Below are 18577 nucleotides of genomic sequence, written 5' to 3'. Positions count from 1 at the left end.
GTCTCTGGGTATTTGGATCAACCATATATAAGATATACAAGATATTACTCCCTCAATCTGAGGACACAGGGAGATTCAAACATGTCTGAGAATTCTAATAGACACTCTAGAAACAGCTGGTGAATCCTCACCGCTCTACATAAACTATTTGGGGGAAGCAGGGAGAAGATTACTGATAATTTTAATTTCCTTGTTGGAAATTTCCAAATTTATTATAATAAACATATTTTATAAAAAAGTGTTTTAAGAAATATACCATAAAGGAATAAGAGCATACCTTAATAATGTAAATGGAGATGGAAGAAAGCAGCCTAGATTTGTTCAAAAACTTTTTTCCAGTTATAAAGTCCTTTCTCTGTTACTTAAAAAAAAGTCTAGAGAAGATGCATCTTGAAAAAAGAGTTATTTGTTAGTTTTAAAAAAATGCTTTTCAGGTTTCCCTGGTGGCACAGTGGTTAAGAATCTGCCTGCCAATGCAAGGGACACAGGTTCGAGCCCTGGCCTGGGAGGATCCCGCATGCCGCGGAGCAACTGAGCCCATGCACCACAACTACTGAGCCTGAGCTCTAGAGCCCACAAGCCACAACTACTGAGCCCCTGCGCCACAACTACTGAGCCCCCGTGCCACAACTACTGAAGCTTGCACGCCTAGATCCCGTGCTCTGCAACGAGAAGCCACGGCAATGAGAAGCCCGCGCACCGCAACGAAGACCCAACACAGCCAAAAAAAAAAAAAAAAAAGTAAATAAATTTATATAAAAAAATGCTTTTCAAAAATGCAGCTAGAAAAACTAGCTTGATCATAAGTATCATTAAACTTGCCAATAATGTTGCTGTTTTTAGTTGAAAAAAGCTTCCTAATCCTTTTTTAATTTTCCTGATTTTCTTTTAATTAAAAAAACAAAGTAATGCATGTACATGGTAAAATATTCGAACAGTTCAAAATGGTATATAAAGTAAGTATTTCTCCTAACCCAGACACCAATTCTTTTCCCAGAGGTAATCACTGTTAGCAAGTTTCTTACATATTCTTCCAGAAATGTTTTATGCAACTACAAAGGATATATGTATACTATTTATTCCCACGAGATCATAATTTCTAGTCCTCTTACAATCCATCCACTTGATGGGATAATGTGAGGAAAAAATAGAATTACATAAAAATTAGGCCAAGATAAAAATTAGCCCAAAATTGTTGAAGAAAACTCAAATGGTCCATGAAAGAGCCAGAATTGAGGAGGAAAAAATATGAGGGGAAAATGCTTCTTAGGTCCTAAAAATTTTTCACCCTTTAAAAATTGTTATTTCTCAGGCTTCCCTGGTGGCGCAGTGGTTGAGAGTCTGCCTGCTAATGCAGGGGACACAGGTTCGAGCCCTGGTCTGGGAGGATCCCACATGCCGCGGAGCAACTAGGCCTGTGAGCCACAACTGCTGAGCCTGCGCATCTGGAGCCCGTGCTCCGCAACAGGAGAGGCCACGAATAGTGAGAGGCCTGTGCACTGCGATGAAGAGTGGCCCCTGCTTGCCGCAACTAGAAAAAGCCCTCGCACAGAAACTAAGACCCAACACAGCCAAAAATAAATAAATAAATTAATTAATTTAAAAAAAAAAAGGAAAAATACTCATGTTAAAAAAAAAAAATTGGGCTTCCCTGGTGGCGCAGTGGTTGAGAATCTGCCTGCCAATGCAGGGGACACGGGTTCGAACCCTGGTCTGGGAAGATCCCACATGCCACGGAGCAACTGGGCCCGTGAGCCACAATTACTGAGCCTGCGCGTCTGGAGCCTGTGCTCCGCAACAAGAGAGGCCGCGATGGTGAGAGGCCCGCGCACCGCGATGAAGAGTGGTCCCCACTTGCCGCAACTAGAGAAAGCCCTCGCACAGAAACAAAGACTCAACACAGTCATAAATAAATAAATAAATAAATAAATAAATAAAAGAACGTGGATTTCTTTAAAAAAAAAATTGTTATTTCTCTCTTTAAGAGAATCTTCTTTAACATGAAGGAAAGTCATGCTACTGATGTTTATTTGGTAAGTAGGCTAAACATTTAAGCATTTTTTCTCTGCTGGTTCTAGAAATTATCTCCTTCCTTTAAAAAAAAAAAGTTTAAAGGTAAAATTTTAAATGGTAAGAGAGTAAAGTGATGTAGAATAAGAAAAGTACTTTATTCAGTGCACCCTGACAGTTTTTTCAGTTCCATTCATAATTACAGCAAAAAAAAAAAAAAAAAATCCGCTGCTGTTTTTGTTATGTTTTACTTAAATAGTTATGCTCAAGAAGAAAATGCTAAATTTAAAAACTCCTATTATTGAAAGTTTATACTTCTTATATATATGTATATATATATAATATATATGTATGTGCATATATATATATATCTGTCCTTTCATATGAACCACTCAAAACAATTTTAAAAGCTGTTCTTTTCTGTATTTAAAATTACTCGTTTAAATATTTAGAAGTTCCACAGGAGGTGGCTTTAATGGAATTTTTCCCAGAGTAAATTTCTTGGATTGAAATTGTTCCAGTTCTTCTGCTGTTAGTTGATCTTTGGGTGTGAATAATACATTATCTGTTGTGGTGCTGCCATTTGAGAATGAGAGAGAAGTGGATATGCTGCTGTTTCCAAAGGTGCCACTGGATGACTTGGAAAAAGCAGTGTGAGACTGTGAGCCTAGACTACCAAAACGAGCCGAAGAACTGCCGCTTCCAAAGGCTGGGGTCTCTGGAGCTCCAACAGGGCCTACTGCCATAGGAGCTGGAAATGCTGAAAACCCGGATGATCCAAAACCAGAAGCTGCAGGGCTTTTAAATGAAAATGAAGCAGCAGATGTGATTTGGGGTTTCCCAAGTCCAAAAGCTGGAGTAGAAGCAGTGATGGCAGAATTGGCGGAGGGTACAGCTCCAAATGCTGGAGTATTCCCAAACACAGAAGGGTTTCCAGAAGGGGCAGTAGCAAATCCAGAGCTTGGTTTAAAACTAAAATTCTGAGCATTAATGCTGCTGTTGTTATTCACTGGAAAACCTACAAAAACCAGAAAAAGAAAAAAAGAATCTATTAGTCAGAAAATGTAGCTATATTACTATTCCCCACCTGCCCTTTTTTTTTCTTATTTCTGCCATATTTAGATGATAATTAACTTATTGGAAGGAAGAAGAGAAAAGTGAAAATGAGAAGCTAGGACAAACCCACTATACCCTGTTGTCCTGTCTTTCTGCTACATTGATCTCATTTGCACCATAATTTACACTCAAGGAGGCAGCTCTTGAGAAACCTCAGGGATTAGGGAGTGAGCCTTCACTTCACCTGTCCCCTCATCTCATCGGAGCTGTCATTTGAGGACAATACTATGCTGTTATGTACAGGGACAATGAAGTCCTCAAAGGTGCTGCTACCTTAACTGTGTATTCCTATGGAAGTCTTGAAAAACCATTCCTAAAATATACTTCTAAAGCCTGAGCCATGTTCTTCTTTCAAAGAACATGCCCATTCTTAACCCTATTTCGCAAATGCTTGATGAGCCAAATTCTTTGAAGTTCTATTATGGAAGGTGGTAGAAGGTGGCAAGGGTGACTTAAAATGGCACTAAACAAAACTTCAGGCTTTATATTTGAAACCTATAAAATCCTATTTTTCTGAATCAGTGGAGTCCTTCATTACTTTGTCACTTACCTGGTGACCCAAATGTTACTGATGGCCTACTGCCAAATCCAAACGTAGGTGCTGCTTGATTTACTCCACCCTTTATATCAGAGAGCTATTAAAAAAAAGGTAAGCAAGTGAATAATTCTCAAGTACCTTTTCTATACACTTTATAGCCAAATTCAATTTTTAAAATGTGCACTTAAAAACGTCTTCATTTTGTTTAACATAGAAAAATGCCTACAAGTGAATGTTCATAGAAAAAAATGGGCCAACCTCAATGAGTTCGAAGTAATTGTCTGGCTGATGAATTATGAATGATTTTAATTTTACTTATGCTTTTAAAACACTTTCTAAATTTCTTCAATGAACACATATTAAAATCAGGAAAATACTTTTTAATTCTAGATTTTAGTTTCTACTGGTTGATCTGCATTTACCAAAAAACCTAGAGATTAGGTAAAGGACCTTTAGAGGCTACCCAGTCTACTTACTCAAATGCTTGAACTGAAGTTAATTTGCAATTACATTATTAAAAGCTTACCACTAAAATCTATTAAACATTTCCTATTCCCTGAAAATATTTTATGCTCTTGCTATTTTCTGCTCTAGAAATGTCTTTCATCTCTGCTTACTGAAATCTTAATCTCCTTTTCAAGGAACTTTTCACTTAATCCTTAACTCTAAGAAGCCTTTCCTCATCAACCTAAGCATATAAGATTTCTCTCATTTTAAAACCCTATTGGCATTTTTTCTTTAAAAAAAAAATCAACTTTACTGAGGTACAGTTTACATAAAATAAAATGCATCCATTAAAACAATCTATCTATATTTTGATGAGTTTTGACAAACTTATAACCACCACTACAATCAAGATTTAGAATATTTCCATCACCCATAAAAGTTCCCTTGTGTCCCCTTCCAGTCAACACTCTCCCAACCTCTGGCCCCAGGGAACCATTCACCTACTTTCTATTAGTAGAGATGAGGTTTGTCTTTTCTAGAGTGTCATATAAATGGAATCATATAGTATGTACTTTTTCTTTTTTTCATCTAGCTTCTCTCCCTCAGTCATTAACAGGTATGTGATAAACAAATTATATCCATATAATAGATTAAAAGAATAAAGAATAAACCACTTGGCAGGGACTTCCCTAGTGGTCCAGTGGTTAAGAATTGCCTTCCAATGCAGGGGACGTGGGCTTGATCCCTGGTTGGGGAACTAAGATCCCACATGACGCGAGGCAGCTAACTCCGCACACCACAGCTACTGAGCACGCGGGCCACAACTAGAGAGAAGCCCGCACTCTGCAATGAGGAGCCTGCGCAATGAGGAGCCTGGGTGCCGCAGCGGAGGACCCCGCATGCCGCGATGAAGATCCCGCTAACCGCAACTAAGACCCAACACAGCCAAAAATAAAATAAATAAATAAATATTTTTAAAAAAACCAATCACTTGGCATAAAGAATTGACACATGGTAAGCCAGTTGTAGGTAGGCTGTCCAAGATTCTCACCTACAGAAGGGCCCCTAGGAAGGTGGCAAAGAACATGGAACTTCCAACCTTGAAGGAAGCTCTGTAGTTCTCTGGACTCAGTTATCCCTTCTACATCAGCAATGGTGATGGTGGGCCACCTCTCATCTAGAGAAAAAATACTTCCGAGGAGTCCTACTGAATTCAAATGGCATTACAACAACCGAAAGGTAGAAGAAATTAGCTTGCACAAGAGTCTAGTCATTTGGGAGGGTGTGAGGAATTGGGGCATTGGGGTTGACACATATACACTATTGATACTGTGCATAAAATAGACAACTAATGAGAACATACTGTATAGCACAGAAAACTCTACTTAATGCACTGTGGTGACCTAAACAGTAAGGAAATCCAAAAAAGAGGGAATATATGTATATGTACAGTTGATTCATTTTGCTGTACAGTAGAAACTAACACAACATTGTAAAGCAACTATACTCCAATAAAAATTAATTAAACAAAAATAAAATGCAATGCCAAAAAAAAAGTCTAGTCATTTAGAAGCACATATTTAAGAAAAGAGTAGGGGGACTTCTCTGGTGGCGCAGTGGCTGAGAATCTGCCTGCCAATGCAGGGAACACGGGTTTGAGCGCTGGTTTGGGAAGATCCCACATGCCGTGGAGCAACTAAGCCTGTGTGCCACAACTACTGAGCCTGCGCTCTAGAGCCCGTGAGCCACAACTACTGAGCCCGCACGCCACAACTACTAAAGCCCACGTGCCTAGAGCCCGTGCTCCACAACAAGAGAAGTCACCGCGATGAGACATCCGCGCACTGCAACGAAGAGTAGCCCCCTCTCGCCACAACTAGAGAAAGCCCACGCACAGCAACGAAGACCCAACACAACCAAAAATAAATAAATAAATAAATAAATTTTTTTAAAAAAAGAAAGGAGTAGGGTGTCGGGACTTTCAAACAGTCATTCACTAACTTTAGGCAGCTACAACTCTCATAGCCTTCTTCAGAAAGTACAAAGAAAAACCACCTAGGAGACTGGAAATATCAAATTCTAAATGTAAATATCTTATTTAAAAATAATATTCTTAAGAACTTCTTATGGGGGTAGCAAAATAAACTTAATTGACAGAGATAATGAATATGCTGCAGTAGGATCATGTATCTTTGGGGACAAGTGGGCATATATCTCCTAAAGGCATTTCTGTATAAGACAAGGAACATATGGTCCTTCAGTCACAAAAGTATACATTAGTCTAAATATGCATTCATATTTTTCAAAGCAATTTCTTTTTAAATGCTGATAACCTGGAATACTTGAATTTATGTAATATTTTCCAATTTTTAAAACTAGTACCACCAAAGTTAAAAACCTTATCCTAAAAATAGTTTTAGAAAAGCATAATTATCTGTGCTTTTCTGACGAAGGAACAGAGAGAAAACAATTCCAGGACCGTGCCTCTAAATGATAATATAGTTCTTGAGAATGTGTGTATCACAATTCTTGACAGAGAATTTTAGCTTTGCTTTCCAAATCCAAAGTGAAATTCTGCAAAAAAGCAATAGATAAGACATCTCCCTGTAGAAAATTCTCCAATACTCACCAAAGCTATTGTAGTTGAGGTATTTAGACTTTTCAGTTCATTTACCCTGTTCCTCCACTGATTTATTAACTGTTGGATAGAATGTAGCTGGAGAGAAGACAGAAAAATAATGAGTCAATATTGAGTGTTTAAGATAATCTCTCCAACAACTTCATTTCTGTATTTCCAAAGTCACAATAAATTTATAAAACATTTTTACGGCCCATAACTTGTAAAATTTGCATTGACCTACCCCTACTTGCCAAAGATACTCCAGCTGTAGACCCCTTTCCCTGTTCTCCAACTCCTTGTATCACCTAGTTAAAATCACAAGTACCTGGCAGTACAGAGACAAATATGTGTACTAGGTGAAACACATGATATTGACTGTAGACAATAGAAAAATACAGGATTTATGTCATTTCCTTTAGGCACTGAACTTATTCAAGCCCAGCTTTTCAATTTTTTGATATCTGATATATGAGAATGTTAATCCATATACAACACTGCATTTTATTTAAGTTTGTTTTTCTAGCATTCATTGTGGTGTCTGCACCTAAGAGATGCTCCATAGATGTTTGCCAAATGATGAAAGGTATGATTTCTGGGACTGATTGCTGGATAACCCGTAATAAAAAGAATGACATTCCTAGTTACTACAGTCAAAGTATATTATCACCATTTTAGATAACCAACCAATTTCAAAGAAATTCTAAATTTTAATTTAGAATATAAAAATAGCCTTGTTCTGAAAAAAAATTATAGACCTCATCCACTTTGCCAACACACAAGCAAGCCACTACAGAGAAGACAATAATTAACAGCTAATCTGTTAGGTAGATGAATAGGAAACAAACTTACATAACTCTGTAAGTTATTGCTTGTTAAGAAGTTATGGTATTCAAGTCTCAACTCCTCTGGTGAAATATCTGTAAAACCTGAAGTGAGGAATCAATTGGAATCTTTAAATACCAATACTTTTGATAGTATAGTAAAATAAGAGGTGCTAGACAGGAAAATATGCTAATCTTGATCATCAGAAAAATTTCATAATCATAAGGAAAAAATTCAAAGCCTATACTCTATTTAATAAAGTATAAAATTAGAATAAAATATAGTTGGTTATTTGATCTTTTTTAAAATAAATTTATTTATTTATTTATTTAGTTAGTTTTTTTGGCTGTGTTGGGTCTTCGTTTCTGTGCGAGGGCTTTCTCTAGTTGCGGCGAGCGGGGGCCACTCTTCATCGCGGTGCGCGGGCCTCTCACTATCGCGGCCTCTCTTGTTGCGGAGCACAGGCTCCAGACACGCAGGCTCAGTAGTTGTGGCTCACGGGCCCAGTTGCTCCGCGGCATGTGGGATCTTCCCAGACCAGGGCTCGAACCCGTGTCCCCTGCATTGGCAGGCAGATTCTCAACCACTGTGCCACCAGGGAAGCCCTGGTTATTTGATCTTTGAAGGGGAAAAATTTTCTAAAGATAAATGGAGTGGAAGGAATAATAAACAAAAGAAACAAGAAAGAGTTGACTACATATACATTCATACTTCTAAAAAAAATATTCTGTAAGTCAGAAACTACAATAGCAGAATTGAAAGGCAAACGGTAAACTGGGAAAACCATAATTGCAACATATATGACAGGAGAAGAGCTAACATCAATGTATAAATAGCTATTACAAATTAGTAAGAAAAATAAGTTAGTATGGGTAAAGATAATGAACGGGCAATTCACAAAACAATTCAAATAGCCAGTAAATAAATGAAACTAAAACGTTCACACACACACACAAAAGAAGTTCAATTTAAAAATACAACTTAAATAGAGCTACAATGCTTTATTTATCAGACTGACAAAAATTAATAATGAATAACTGTTATTAAGGATGTGGTGAAATGGACATTCTCCTAAGTTGCCATTATGGAAATCAAAAAGGTAAAACTTTTCTGGGAGGAAAATTGTCAATAAATGTCGAATGCCTTAAAAATGCTCATACCTTTTGATCTTAGAATTTCTAGGATTTAACCTCAGGAAATAATTAAATGTATAAACAAAGGGTGCTACATAAAAAGATGTTCATTCTAGTATTTTTAGTAATAGAGACACTGAAAACAAAGCAGAATACAACACTAGGTTATGATTCCTAATTATACATATAAATAAGAAATATGTGTGTGCATGTTTTTTTTTTTTTTAATTTTTTTTTTTTTTTTTGAAATTCACGGTCTTTTATTTATTTATTTATTTATCACTGTGTTGGGTCTTCGTTGCTGTGCGAGGGCTTTCTCTAGTTGTGGCAAGTGGGGACCACTCTTCATCGCGGTGCGCGGGCCTCTCACCATCGCGGCCTCTCTTGTTGCGGAGCACAGGCTCCAGACGCGCAGGCTCAGTAACTGTGGCTCACGGGCCCAGTTGCTCCGTGGCATGTGGGATCTTCCCAGACCAGGGCTCGAACCCGTGTCCCCTGCATTGGCAGGCAGATTCTCAACCACTGCGCCACCAGGGAAGCCCTGTGTGCATGTTTTGAAAGAAATACACTAAAATGTTACAGTTGTTATCTCTGAGATCAGTTGATCTTTATTCACATATTTCTGTATTTTCCAAGTTTTCTATGGCAACAGCTGTAACTTTCATAATTAGGAAAACTTTTTAAGAAAGGGAAAAAAAGTTCAGGATATTTTTCTACAGAGAATTACTTATAACCAGACACCATTAACTCCAAAGACCCTTACCTCAGAATAAAGAAAAGACTAAACATTCAAATCAGAATCCTGGAGGCTCTCTAACAACTTGTCTTTACCACCTTTATTAACTGCTCAGGCCACAAAACCTAGAATCACTTTGCATTTCTCTCTTTCCCCATATCTAATTAATAAGCCTCTTGCCAGTTCTAGCTCCAAAACAGAACACGAATTTGACCTATTCCGTCTCCACTGCTAGTAACTCTCAGTCATCAGCAGTTGTCTCCGAACTCACTGCCCTGCCGCTATTTTGCCCCCCAACAGACCATTTCTTTTCATACAACAGTCTAAGTGAGCTTTTAAAAAATTAATTAATTTATTTATTTTAATTATTTATTTTTGGCTGCATTGAGTCTTTGCTGCTTGTGCGCGGGCTTTCTCAAGTTGCGGTGAGCAGGGGTTACTCTTCGCTGCGGTGCGCAGGCTTCTCAGTGCGGTGGCTTTTATTGTTGCGGAGCACGGGCTTCGTTAGCTGTGGCACGCGGGCTCAGCAGTTGTGGCTCGCGGGCTCTAGAGTGCTGGCTCAGTAGTTGTGGCGCACGGGCTTAGTTGCTCCGCGGCATGTGGGATCTTCCCGGACCAGGGCTTGAACGCATGTCCCCTGCGTTGGCAGGTGGATTCTTAACCACTGTGCCACCAGGGAAGTCCCTAAGTGAGCTTTTTCTAATCAGATCATATCCCTCCTCCTGCTCAAAGCTCTTTCTGGCTTCCTAGTGCAATTTGGCCCAACATAATCTGGCCCCTGGCTGCCTCTCTCTGGCCTTATGTCATATTACTCTTTCTCTTATTTACTCTCCTCTGGCAATTCAGGCCTTGCTAGACTAAATACATGCCAACCTTGTTTCCACAAGGGCCTCTGCACTAGCTATTGTACTGTCAGGAACATTTTCCCCCAAATCTTCCCGTAAGTGACATCTTCTCTTCATTCAGGACTCAGCTCCAATACTGCTTCCTAAGAATAGATAACCACTCTCTGTGAAGAAACACCATCCCTCTGGATACTTTCTCCTCCTTCCATCTGTTACTCATCTGAACCATGAAGACAGAAAATGATTTGAGTGACTATTTCCTCAATTCTTTCAAGGGTGGTACAAACGTAGTATCATTCTAGCTGCACAGGAAAAATTAATTCATTATAACGGATGCCTACAGACAGTGATTCTCCAACTTTCTGGTTTCAGGACCCATTTACATTCTTAAAAGTAAATAAGGATGCCAGACCTTTTGCTTACATGGGTTACATAAATCAATATTTACCATATTTGAAATGAGAACTGAAAAAATGTAGAAAATATTAATTCACTTAAAAATAAGAAACAAATATATCAACATAAATGAAAAAACTATTTTCCAAAACAAAAAATAAAAATTTAGTGATACAAGTGGCATTGTCTTATGTTTGTAAATCTCTTTAATGTATGGCTTCATAGAAGACTGTTGGATTATTATATCTGCTTCTGCTGTTCAATCTGCTTCAACCTGTTTCAGTATATTGCCTGGTTCAAGTATATGAAGAAAAACTGTTCTCACACAGATGTGTAGCTGGAAAAGGATGACTTTAATGGCCTTTTCAGATAATTGTGGATATCCTTCTTGATACTATACCAAAACTTGACAGACAGTAGTTTCTTAAAGGTTAGCTATAATGTGGACTCAAATCATATTAATGAAATCATATTAATAAACCAAAACTATTAATTGTTTTATCTTGCACTTCGAAAGGATTTTTCAAACATGCATAATTTTGTAACATCAACACATTGGTCATCTGGAAAATATTGGTTCAGTGAGTTATCCAGAACCTCCAAATGTTGGCACATGTCATCTTACAATATCAAAAAATTTGTTAATGTTACTTTGTGTGTGCGTCCCATTTTGTCACATAGAATATCTAAAAGGTGTACACTTAAGGGTCAATATTTAATAAAATTAATAATTTTTACCTCTTCATCAAGGACATTCTTAAGTGAAAATGGCGTTAAAATTTTTTTTTATTGACTTATAATCTACTAGTACAGTTTGTTGCCTGTGCCTCATCAAAGCTTTTGTACCAACAGTGCAAATGTCAACACAGTGAAAATGGCAATTAATGTCTTAGTATTATTATGAAAATATTTCGAAACTTGTACAGCCCCTAAAAGCATTTTAGCAATAGGGTTGCCAGATTTAGCCAAAAAAAAAGAGGATGCCCAGTTAAATTTGAATATTTGACAAACAACAAATACTTTAAAAGTATAAGTATGTCCCGGGAATTCCCTGGTGGTCCAGTGGTTAGGACTTGGTGCTTTCACTGCTGTGGGCCCAGGTTCAATCCCTGGTCGGGGAGCTAAGATCCCACAAGCTGCACGGCACAGCCAAAAAAAAAAAAAAAAAAGTATAAGTATGTTCTAAATACTACATGGGATATTCATATACTAAAAATATTGTTTATCTGAAATTTAAATTTAACTGGATGTCCCATATTTTATCTTACAACCCTGCTTATGGATCTACATTTCACACTGAGAACCACTGCTCTAGGGCGTTAGGCATTAAGTTCAATTCTGAACTTTTTAAAAAAGGCTTAACACTTATTTTCGTTTTCTTTTTTTTTTTTTTAAATATTTTGCTTGTAGAGAAGAATCCTTTGAAGGTGTCAAAGATTTCAAGTTGCAAATTCAAGAAGATTGTTGATCATTTTTTTTTAAATTAATTAATTAATTAATTTATGGCTGTGTTGGGTCTTCGTTTCTGTGCGAGGGCTTTCTCTAGTTGTGGCCGGCGGGGGCCACTCTTCATCGCGGTGCGTGGGCCTCTCACTATCGCGGCCTCTCTTGTTGAGGAGCACAGGCTCCAGACGCGCAGGCTCAGTCGTTGTGGCTCACGGGCCTAGTTGCTCCGCGGCATATGGGACCTTCCCAGACCAGGGCTTGAACCCGTGTCCCCTGCATTGGCAGGCAGACTCTCAACCACTGCGCCACCAGGGAAGCCCACACTTATTTTCTTTACAGAAAAATGACTATCTAAAATTATCTTATTTATTTGTATTACTTATTGCCTCCATCCCTCAAGAAAATAAACTTCATAAGGGATGGATCCTATCTATCTTACTCATTGCTATATCCCTAGCACCTAGAATGAGGCCTGGCACAAAAGAAATTCAATAAGTATTTGTTGAATGATTAAGTAAATAAACGACTAAGGAGTGGTGTGACACAAATGCTCACAGAGAATGAGCAGATAGAGCAGAGACAGACAGAAATCCCAGAGTTCTGAGAGACTGAAAGGGCTCTCATCTTCTAGGCACTTGCTGTTCAACTTAATAGGGCCCAGGACCACCCAGAGTAGGCTTAGAAAACTGTGGTGGTCTAATGCAAGAGGGAGGGGATATGGGGATATATGTATGCATATAGCTGATTCACTTTGTTATACAGCAGAAACTAACATACCATTGTAAAGCAATTATACTCCAATAAAGATGTCAAAAAACCAAAACAAAACAAAACAAAAAAATCTGTGGTTGTCTAGCTTTCAGCCCAAAAAGGGCTATGGGCAAAAGAAAATGGGAAGGAAAGGAGTATTCTAAAGAAATGCTATCTCTGTAGCCCAGCTAAAGCTCCTTCCCTTCAAATATTACCCCCAGAATAGATCTCAACGTGCTTTATGAAAAATAACTATCCTTAGAAAAAAAGATAGGGGAGAAAGAACAGAATCAGGCAGCCAAAGCCTTGGCATAACGGGACTCTTCTATTCACTGCAGGCAGCTAAAGGGTTCTGAAGTTGTATCTACAGGAAACCAAGGAAGCAGAGCCTCTTCTTGGGCTTACAGAATTGGAAATGTGGTGGGTCCTGATTCTACTATTTTTCCCAAGGGATCTATATATCTTGAACTATATCTTCCAACCTCAATCTCTGAATTATGAAGTTCTGCTAGAATACTCGGATACTTTAAACAATGTCCAAACTCTCCTAACTGTAGCTAAGTTTGTGGTCGATTTCTTTATTTGACATAGTCTTAGTTTTAGAAAATAATAGTTGTAAAACACAATTTAAAAACACATAATTTCTAGTTACCTGAAATATTAGGTTTCTTTTTCACTGGTGAATAAACAGAAAACATCCACTGCCCTGATGATTCCCAAACCTCCATATCTTTTACAATTCCTTCCCTGAAAGAATAAAAAGGGCAAAAGATCTTTTTCTTCTGATTGTTAAAATTTATCATTTATAATTTTCAATCATGGAAATTTTAATTGTAGTAAATATATAATTTTAGATTTTTCCGTTATATTTTCTGAGGAGTATTCTTTAAAGCAGAAGCTTATAGAAATATGAGCTATATTTCATGATTATAAATATTATAATATCAAAGAAGTTCATAATTTTGGTTTTCCAAAATTATGAATTATGAATTATGAATGAACCATTAACTGATACATTTACTGAGAACTCAACTATCGTACCATACATATCTTAAAGAACTGAAATATAATAAAATACACAATACTAAGTTTAATCTTTCTTTGTTCATTATCATTAACATCAATGATCATTTAACTGGGAAAGAAAGAACCAGTCAGTAATAAAGAACCATAAAATATTTAAGTGGTTAGGACTTCAGAGATCATTTTGTCTAATTCTCACATTTTGCAAAAAGGGAACAGACCCATGTCCATGGTTAACTTGTTGGCAAAGTCATGGATATATCTGGGTCTAAATTAAACATTTTCCCTTTATCCAGAAGAGCAAAATTAATCAAATAAGAATAACTGATAATAAAATAATAATAAAATTTAGGATTTTTATGACAACATCAAATATAGGAAGGAGGGTTTCTTTTTTCTTTTTTTATTTGTTTTTTTACTTTATTTATTTATTTTAATTAATTATATATGGTACATGGTTCAAAATGTTTACAACTAGTCTAATTTAGTTATGGGATGTAAAAGACTAATGAGTATATTTAAGTTCTGTCCTAGTTGCTGGGGGCTGACGGAACAGTTATACACAGCCAGGCACTGTTTCGGCACCAATCATAAATTCTACTACGAATGTTCTCAATAAATGATAAGAAATCTACTCCACAATAGTGAAGGAAATCAAATGAAATGTTTGCATGGGCTTACTGAAGTAAAAGTTTTAGAAAGAAGAATACAAGATGCTATAAGTGACCTCCAAGATCACAAGTTGCTTTAAATCACCTCATACTTTGTAAAGAACTCATAATTTAATATAAGCAGGACTACATTAGAAAGATATTCACAGGACAGTGTTATCAATAGAAAAGTGGAAAAAGCATAATTATCCCCAAGAACTCACTGTATTGATAAAGAAGAATGACATTTTTAAGTGAAATAAAGTCTAGTATGATACCTGCAAAATAGTAGTTATCTCTGATCATGGATGTTTTTTCTGCTTTTTGCTTATTCTGATTTTTTAATAATTTAATAAGTAATAATAACATTACCTCTTTTTTAAGGAAAGTACTGTAGGTATTTTTGAAAAAAATAAGCAAATGGGCAGGAATTTTTCTGAAGGCTTTCACTTACAGAAGTTTCTTTTCATCTTTCTGCCCATCAGAGTTAGGTGAAGCAAATGGGTTCTGAGACAATCCAAACCCACTGTTCCTGCTAGCTGACGCTCCAGAATCAAAAGAAGCAAAAGATGGCTTTTCTTGATCTCTGCTGCCCCCCCATGGTGTGGATTTGGAGAAACTGGATGGCTGGATAACACTGGAATATCTCTGGCTGGTGGTATTCCATCCTCGTCTGTTACTACCTGAAATAAACAACAAAATAAACAACTTTACTAGCAACTCATTTTTAAAATCTCTTAAAATTTCATTGTAGTTTGTCTTATTATGTGCAGACATTATGTAAAGATTCAACAAGCACTACATTTCCACTCATTTTAAATTACAAAACTCTTCATTTTCAATTTATATAGTTAAGTGTAGTATCCACAAATCACATAATGGTCTAAGTTAACAAGATTGAGAAGACTGTAAATACACAGAAAAATAACGATATATTACTAAATTCAGCTGATGTAAGTTTATTAGGTAAACAACTGTTCGATAATGGAGTGGATAGAAGGCATGTATCTTAAATCGTAAGCTCCTTCATGATAAAAAGATGTGTCTGTATCATTCTTTGCTCCCCTATATAGTAGTAAAATCTGAAAAACAGACAATGTATTGAGAAGTGTATTGAATATAAAAGATTAGATTCTATCTTCTGTCCTTGAATAGATGGGTAAGTCTATTTGACTCAGTATTCTCTCTGAGAAAACAACACCTACCCACCTACCTTCCATAAGGAGATTATAGAGGTAATTTACATATGAATAAAGTGCACTGAGTTCCTCCATTATGAGCAGATTTCTAGTATTCTATAACTATCAAAATAAGCCAACATTTTCCTCCTCTCTGTCTCTATATTTTACAAAATTTTTTCACTTCTACTGTCTCATTTATTCATCACTTCTTAGTTGGGGTCAAGATAATTCACCTTGTTTTTGACTGAATTAGGAGATATGCCATTAAATATGTATATTAAAAACTGGAGTGGGGCTTCCCTGGTGGCGCAGTGGTTGAGAATCTGCCTGCCGATGCAGGGGACACGGGTTCGAGCCCTGGTCTGGGAAGATCCCACATGCCGCGGAGCAACTAGGCCTGTGCGCCACAACTACTGAGCCTGCGCATCTGGAGCTTGTGCTCCGCAACAAGAGAGACCGCGACAGTGAGAGGCCCGCGCACCGCGATGACGAGTGGCCCCCGCTCGCCGCAACTAGAGAAAGCCCTCGCACAGAAACGAAGACCCAACACAGCCAAAAATAAATAAATAAATTCATTAATTAATTAAAAAAAAAAAAAACTGGAGTGATGGGAGATACACTCCTTTATGAAAATTCACCTCCCAATTCTAAAACTGCTTAACAAAACCTAAGAGGAAAGGGGGCAGATTGCTAGACCAGATCCCTCAAGTATGGGTTAATGATATTTTATTTTCTTAGAGTTTCAAATCCTTTGCGGGGATGACACAACTGAAGAAATTCACTCCATCTTTTGTATACAGCTTTTGGTCTTCATACTTACTAATTCCATAAGCATTTATTTGTTTCTGGGCATTAAATACACTGTTTACTTGACTAGTTTTATCTCCACTTTTAAAATCCATTAACATGTATCCATTCACCATTTATTCTCTAATTACTACATTTAGAGTGAGTCTCAACAGAATGTCAAATATTACGTTTTGTTGTTCCTGGAAATACTCGCACATTTATCAGATCCTGAGTCTTAATTTTTGGTTTGGAATATTTCACTAGACCAATTGTGGGTGATACAAAAAGACTGTCTCCAAGAAGAGGAATCAGACGTGAAACCACAATGTAACACAAGGTTTAAGGGTCAGATGAATAGCTCTAAAGGAGGAAAGAGAACGGAGAGGTGGTCAGCATCTTGTGGTACCTTTAAGGACTAAGTTTCAGTCCTAAGAAAACCTAACTATTCATCTAACCTCTAAAACCTTGCATTGTACTATGGTTTCATTTCGGACCCCTCCTCTCCTCGAAGACAGTCAATCCTTTTGCATCATCCACAATTGGTTTAGTGTAATATTCCAAAGGCTTTGACAATGACTTAGGCCAGGAAGCAGGTCAACGTAGTCATGCACCCCCTTCTCTCATAGCCCAGAGTTCTTAACTGAGCATCCCACTCTCGATTTTACCCCAAATTTTATGAGCATGTGCATTTATCTGAGGTTAATGGCTCTGTAGCTTTTATTAGATCTTCAAAGGAGTTCCCCAAAGTTAAGAATCCTGACTTTGACCCCAGTCGCTAGCCTCTCCCTAGAAAAAAGTTTAGAAAAAATTATATTCAAGGCATCAAGGGGAAAAAACAAGTACCCAGAAGGATAGTAAAGCAGTAAAGAAAGGAGGCGTCTGGGTCGACCTATGCCAATTCTGCGAACCACTGCCGCCCAAGACAAGGTAAGTTCTTTTTTTTTCTTTTTAATACATGTTCATTGCAGCAATTTTTTTTTTATAGGCAGAGGATTTTAAATTAATTAATTAATTAATTTATTTTTATGGCTGTGTTGGGCCTTCGTTTCTGTGCAAGGGCTTTCTCTAGTTGTGGCAAGCGGGGGCCACTCTTCATCGCGGTGCGCGGGCCTCTCACTATCGCGGCCTCTCTCGCTGCGGAGCACGGGCTCCAGATGCGCAGACTCAGCCGTTGTGGCTCACGGGCCCAGCCACTCCGTGGCATGTGGGATCCTCCCAGACCAGGGCCCGAACCCGTGTCCCCTGCATTGGCAGGCAGACTCTCAACCACTGCGCCACCAGGGAAGCCCCACAAGGTAAGTTCTGACACGTATTCCGACTTAAAAATTAACTGTTTTTCATTAGTAACCAGGACCAAGCCCACGCCTCCAACCGCTCAACAAAAGCCAACCGAGTTCCTAATAAATGAATAAAAAAGCCGGTGGGCGGGATGGGCGGGGCGGGCGAGGGGACGAGGCGGGCACGTCCGCGTCACCTGACTGGTGCGCCACGGCGCTGTGCCCAGCGGCTGGGCCCACGAGGGACGGCTGTTCCTCGCCGGCCCGGCCCCACGCCAGGCCTTCCTCAGCTCGGCTAGGGGCGAAGGATGGAGGAGAACGTCACCTGAGAGCTGCTGCTGCCGTCCTTCGCCCAAACCCCCGGCGCCGGGATGTTCGTTCCAGCACCGATCTCCGAAGCGACACCGGCCTTGAAGGAAGAACTGACAAATGGTCATGGCGACGGCATCGCGGACGGAACTGTTTTCAATCCACACCCTCAGCTAGCAGAGCCCAAAACAACCGGAGGTCGCGGGTCCGCTACTGTGACGTCATCTTCTCGCGCCTGGGAAAGGCCCTTTCTCTCTTGTCCCGCCCCCAATGCGAAGAGAGGCGTGGATTTTACCCAATAGGATTTGAGAAGAGTGGGACCGCCCCCCACGCACTGAGCGTGGCCTGGGAAGGCAGGATGATTGAAAGGTTATGTGAAGAAAGGTGCTGAAGACTGTGGTGTAGGGTCTCGTTCATCAGGGGAGGCTTGAGGTCCAAAATGAGAGGAAAGAAAGTTCGTCAGGCAAACCCATAACTTCAGCAAGGCCC

General features: G+C 38.6%; 1 protein-coding gene across 2 annotated transcripts; it reads right to left on the bottom strand.

Annotated features, from left to right (window-relative positions):
* Positions 1–2144: 2144 nt before the first annotated feature.
* On the bottom strand, positions 2145–18319 carry NUP42 (nucleoporin 42). Of its 2 annotated transcripts, XM_007170316.3 has the most exons (7): positions 18105–18319; positions 14987–15215; positions 13512–13606; positions 7581–7657; positions 6741–6827; positions 3677–3761; positions 2145–3028 (listed from the first exon to the last, which is right to left on the bottom strand). In XM_007170316.3, exons 1-7 carry the CDS (start codon positions 18214–18216, stop codon positions 2451–2453), a joined length of 1263 nt encoding a protein of 420 aa, XP_007170378.1. In that variant the 5' UTR covers positions 18217–18319; the 3' UTR covers positions 2145–2450. The 2 variants fall into 2 exon arrangements, with proteins under 2 accessions (XP_007170378.1, XP_057405684.1); XM_057549701.1 differs by lacking the exons at positions 14987–15215; positions 18105–18319 and adding an exon at positions 14905–14969.
* Positions 18320–18577: the final 258 nt, after the last annotated feature.

This window comes from Balaenoptera acutorostrata, chromosome 7, assembly GCF_949987535.1.
Source record: "Balaenoptera acutorostrata chromosome 7, mBalAcu1.1, whole genome shotgun sequence".
Classification (NCBI taxonomy): Eukaryota; Metazoa; Chordata; class Mammalia; order Artiodactyla; family Balaenopteridae; genus Balaenoptera; species Balaenoptera acutorostrata.
This window is presented reverse-complemented; position numbering and strand designations above follow the sequence as displayed.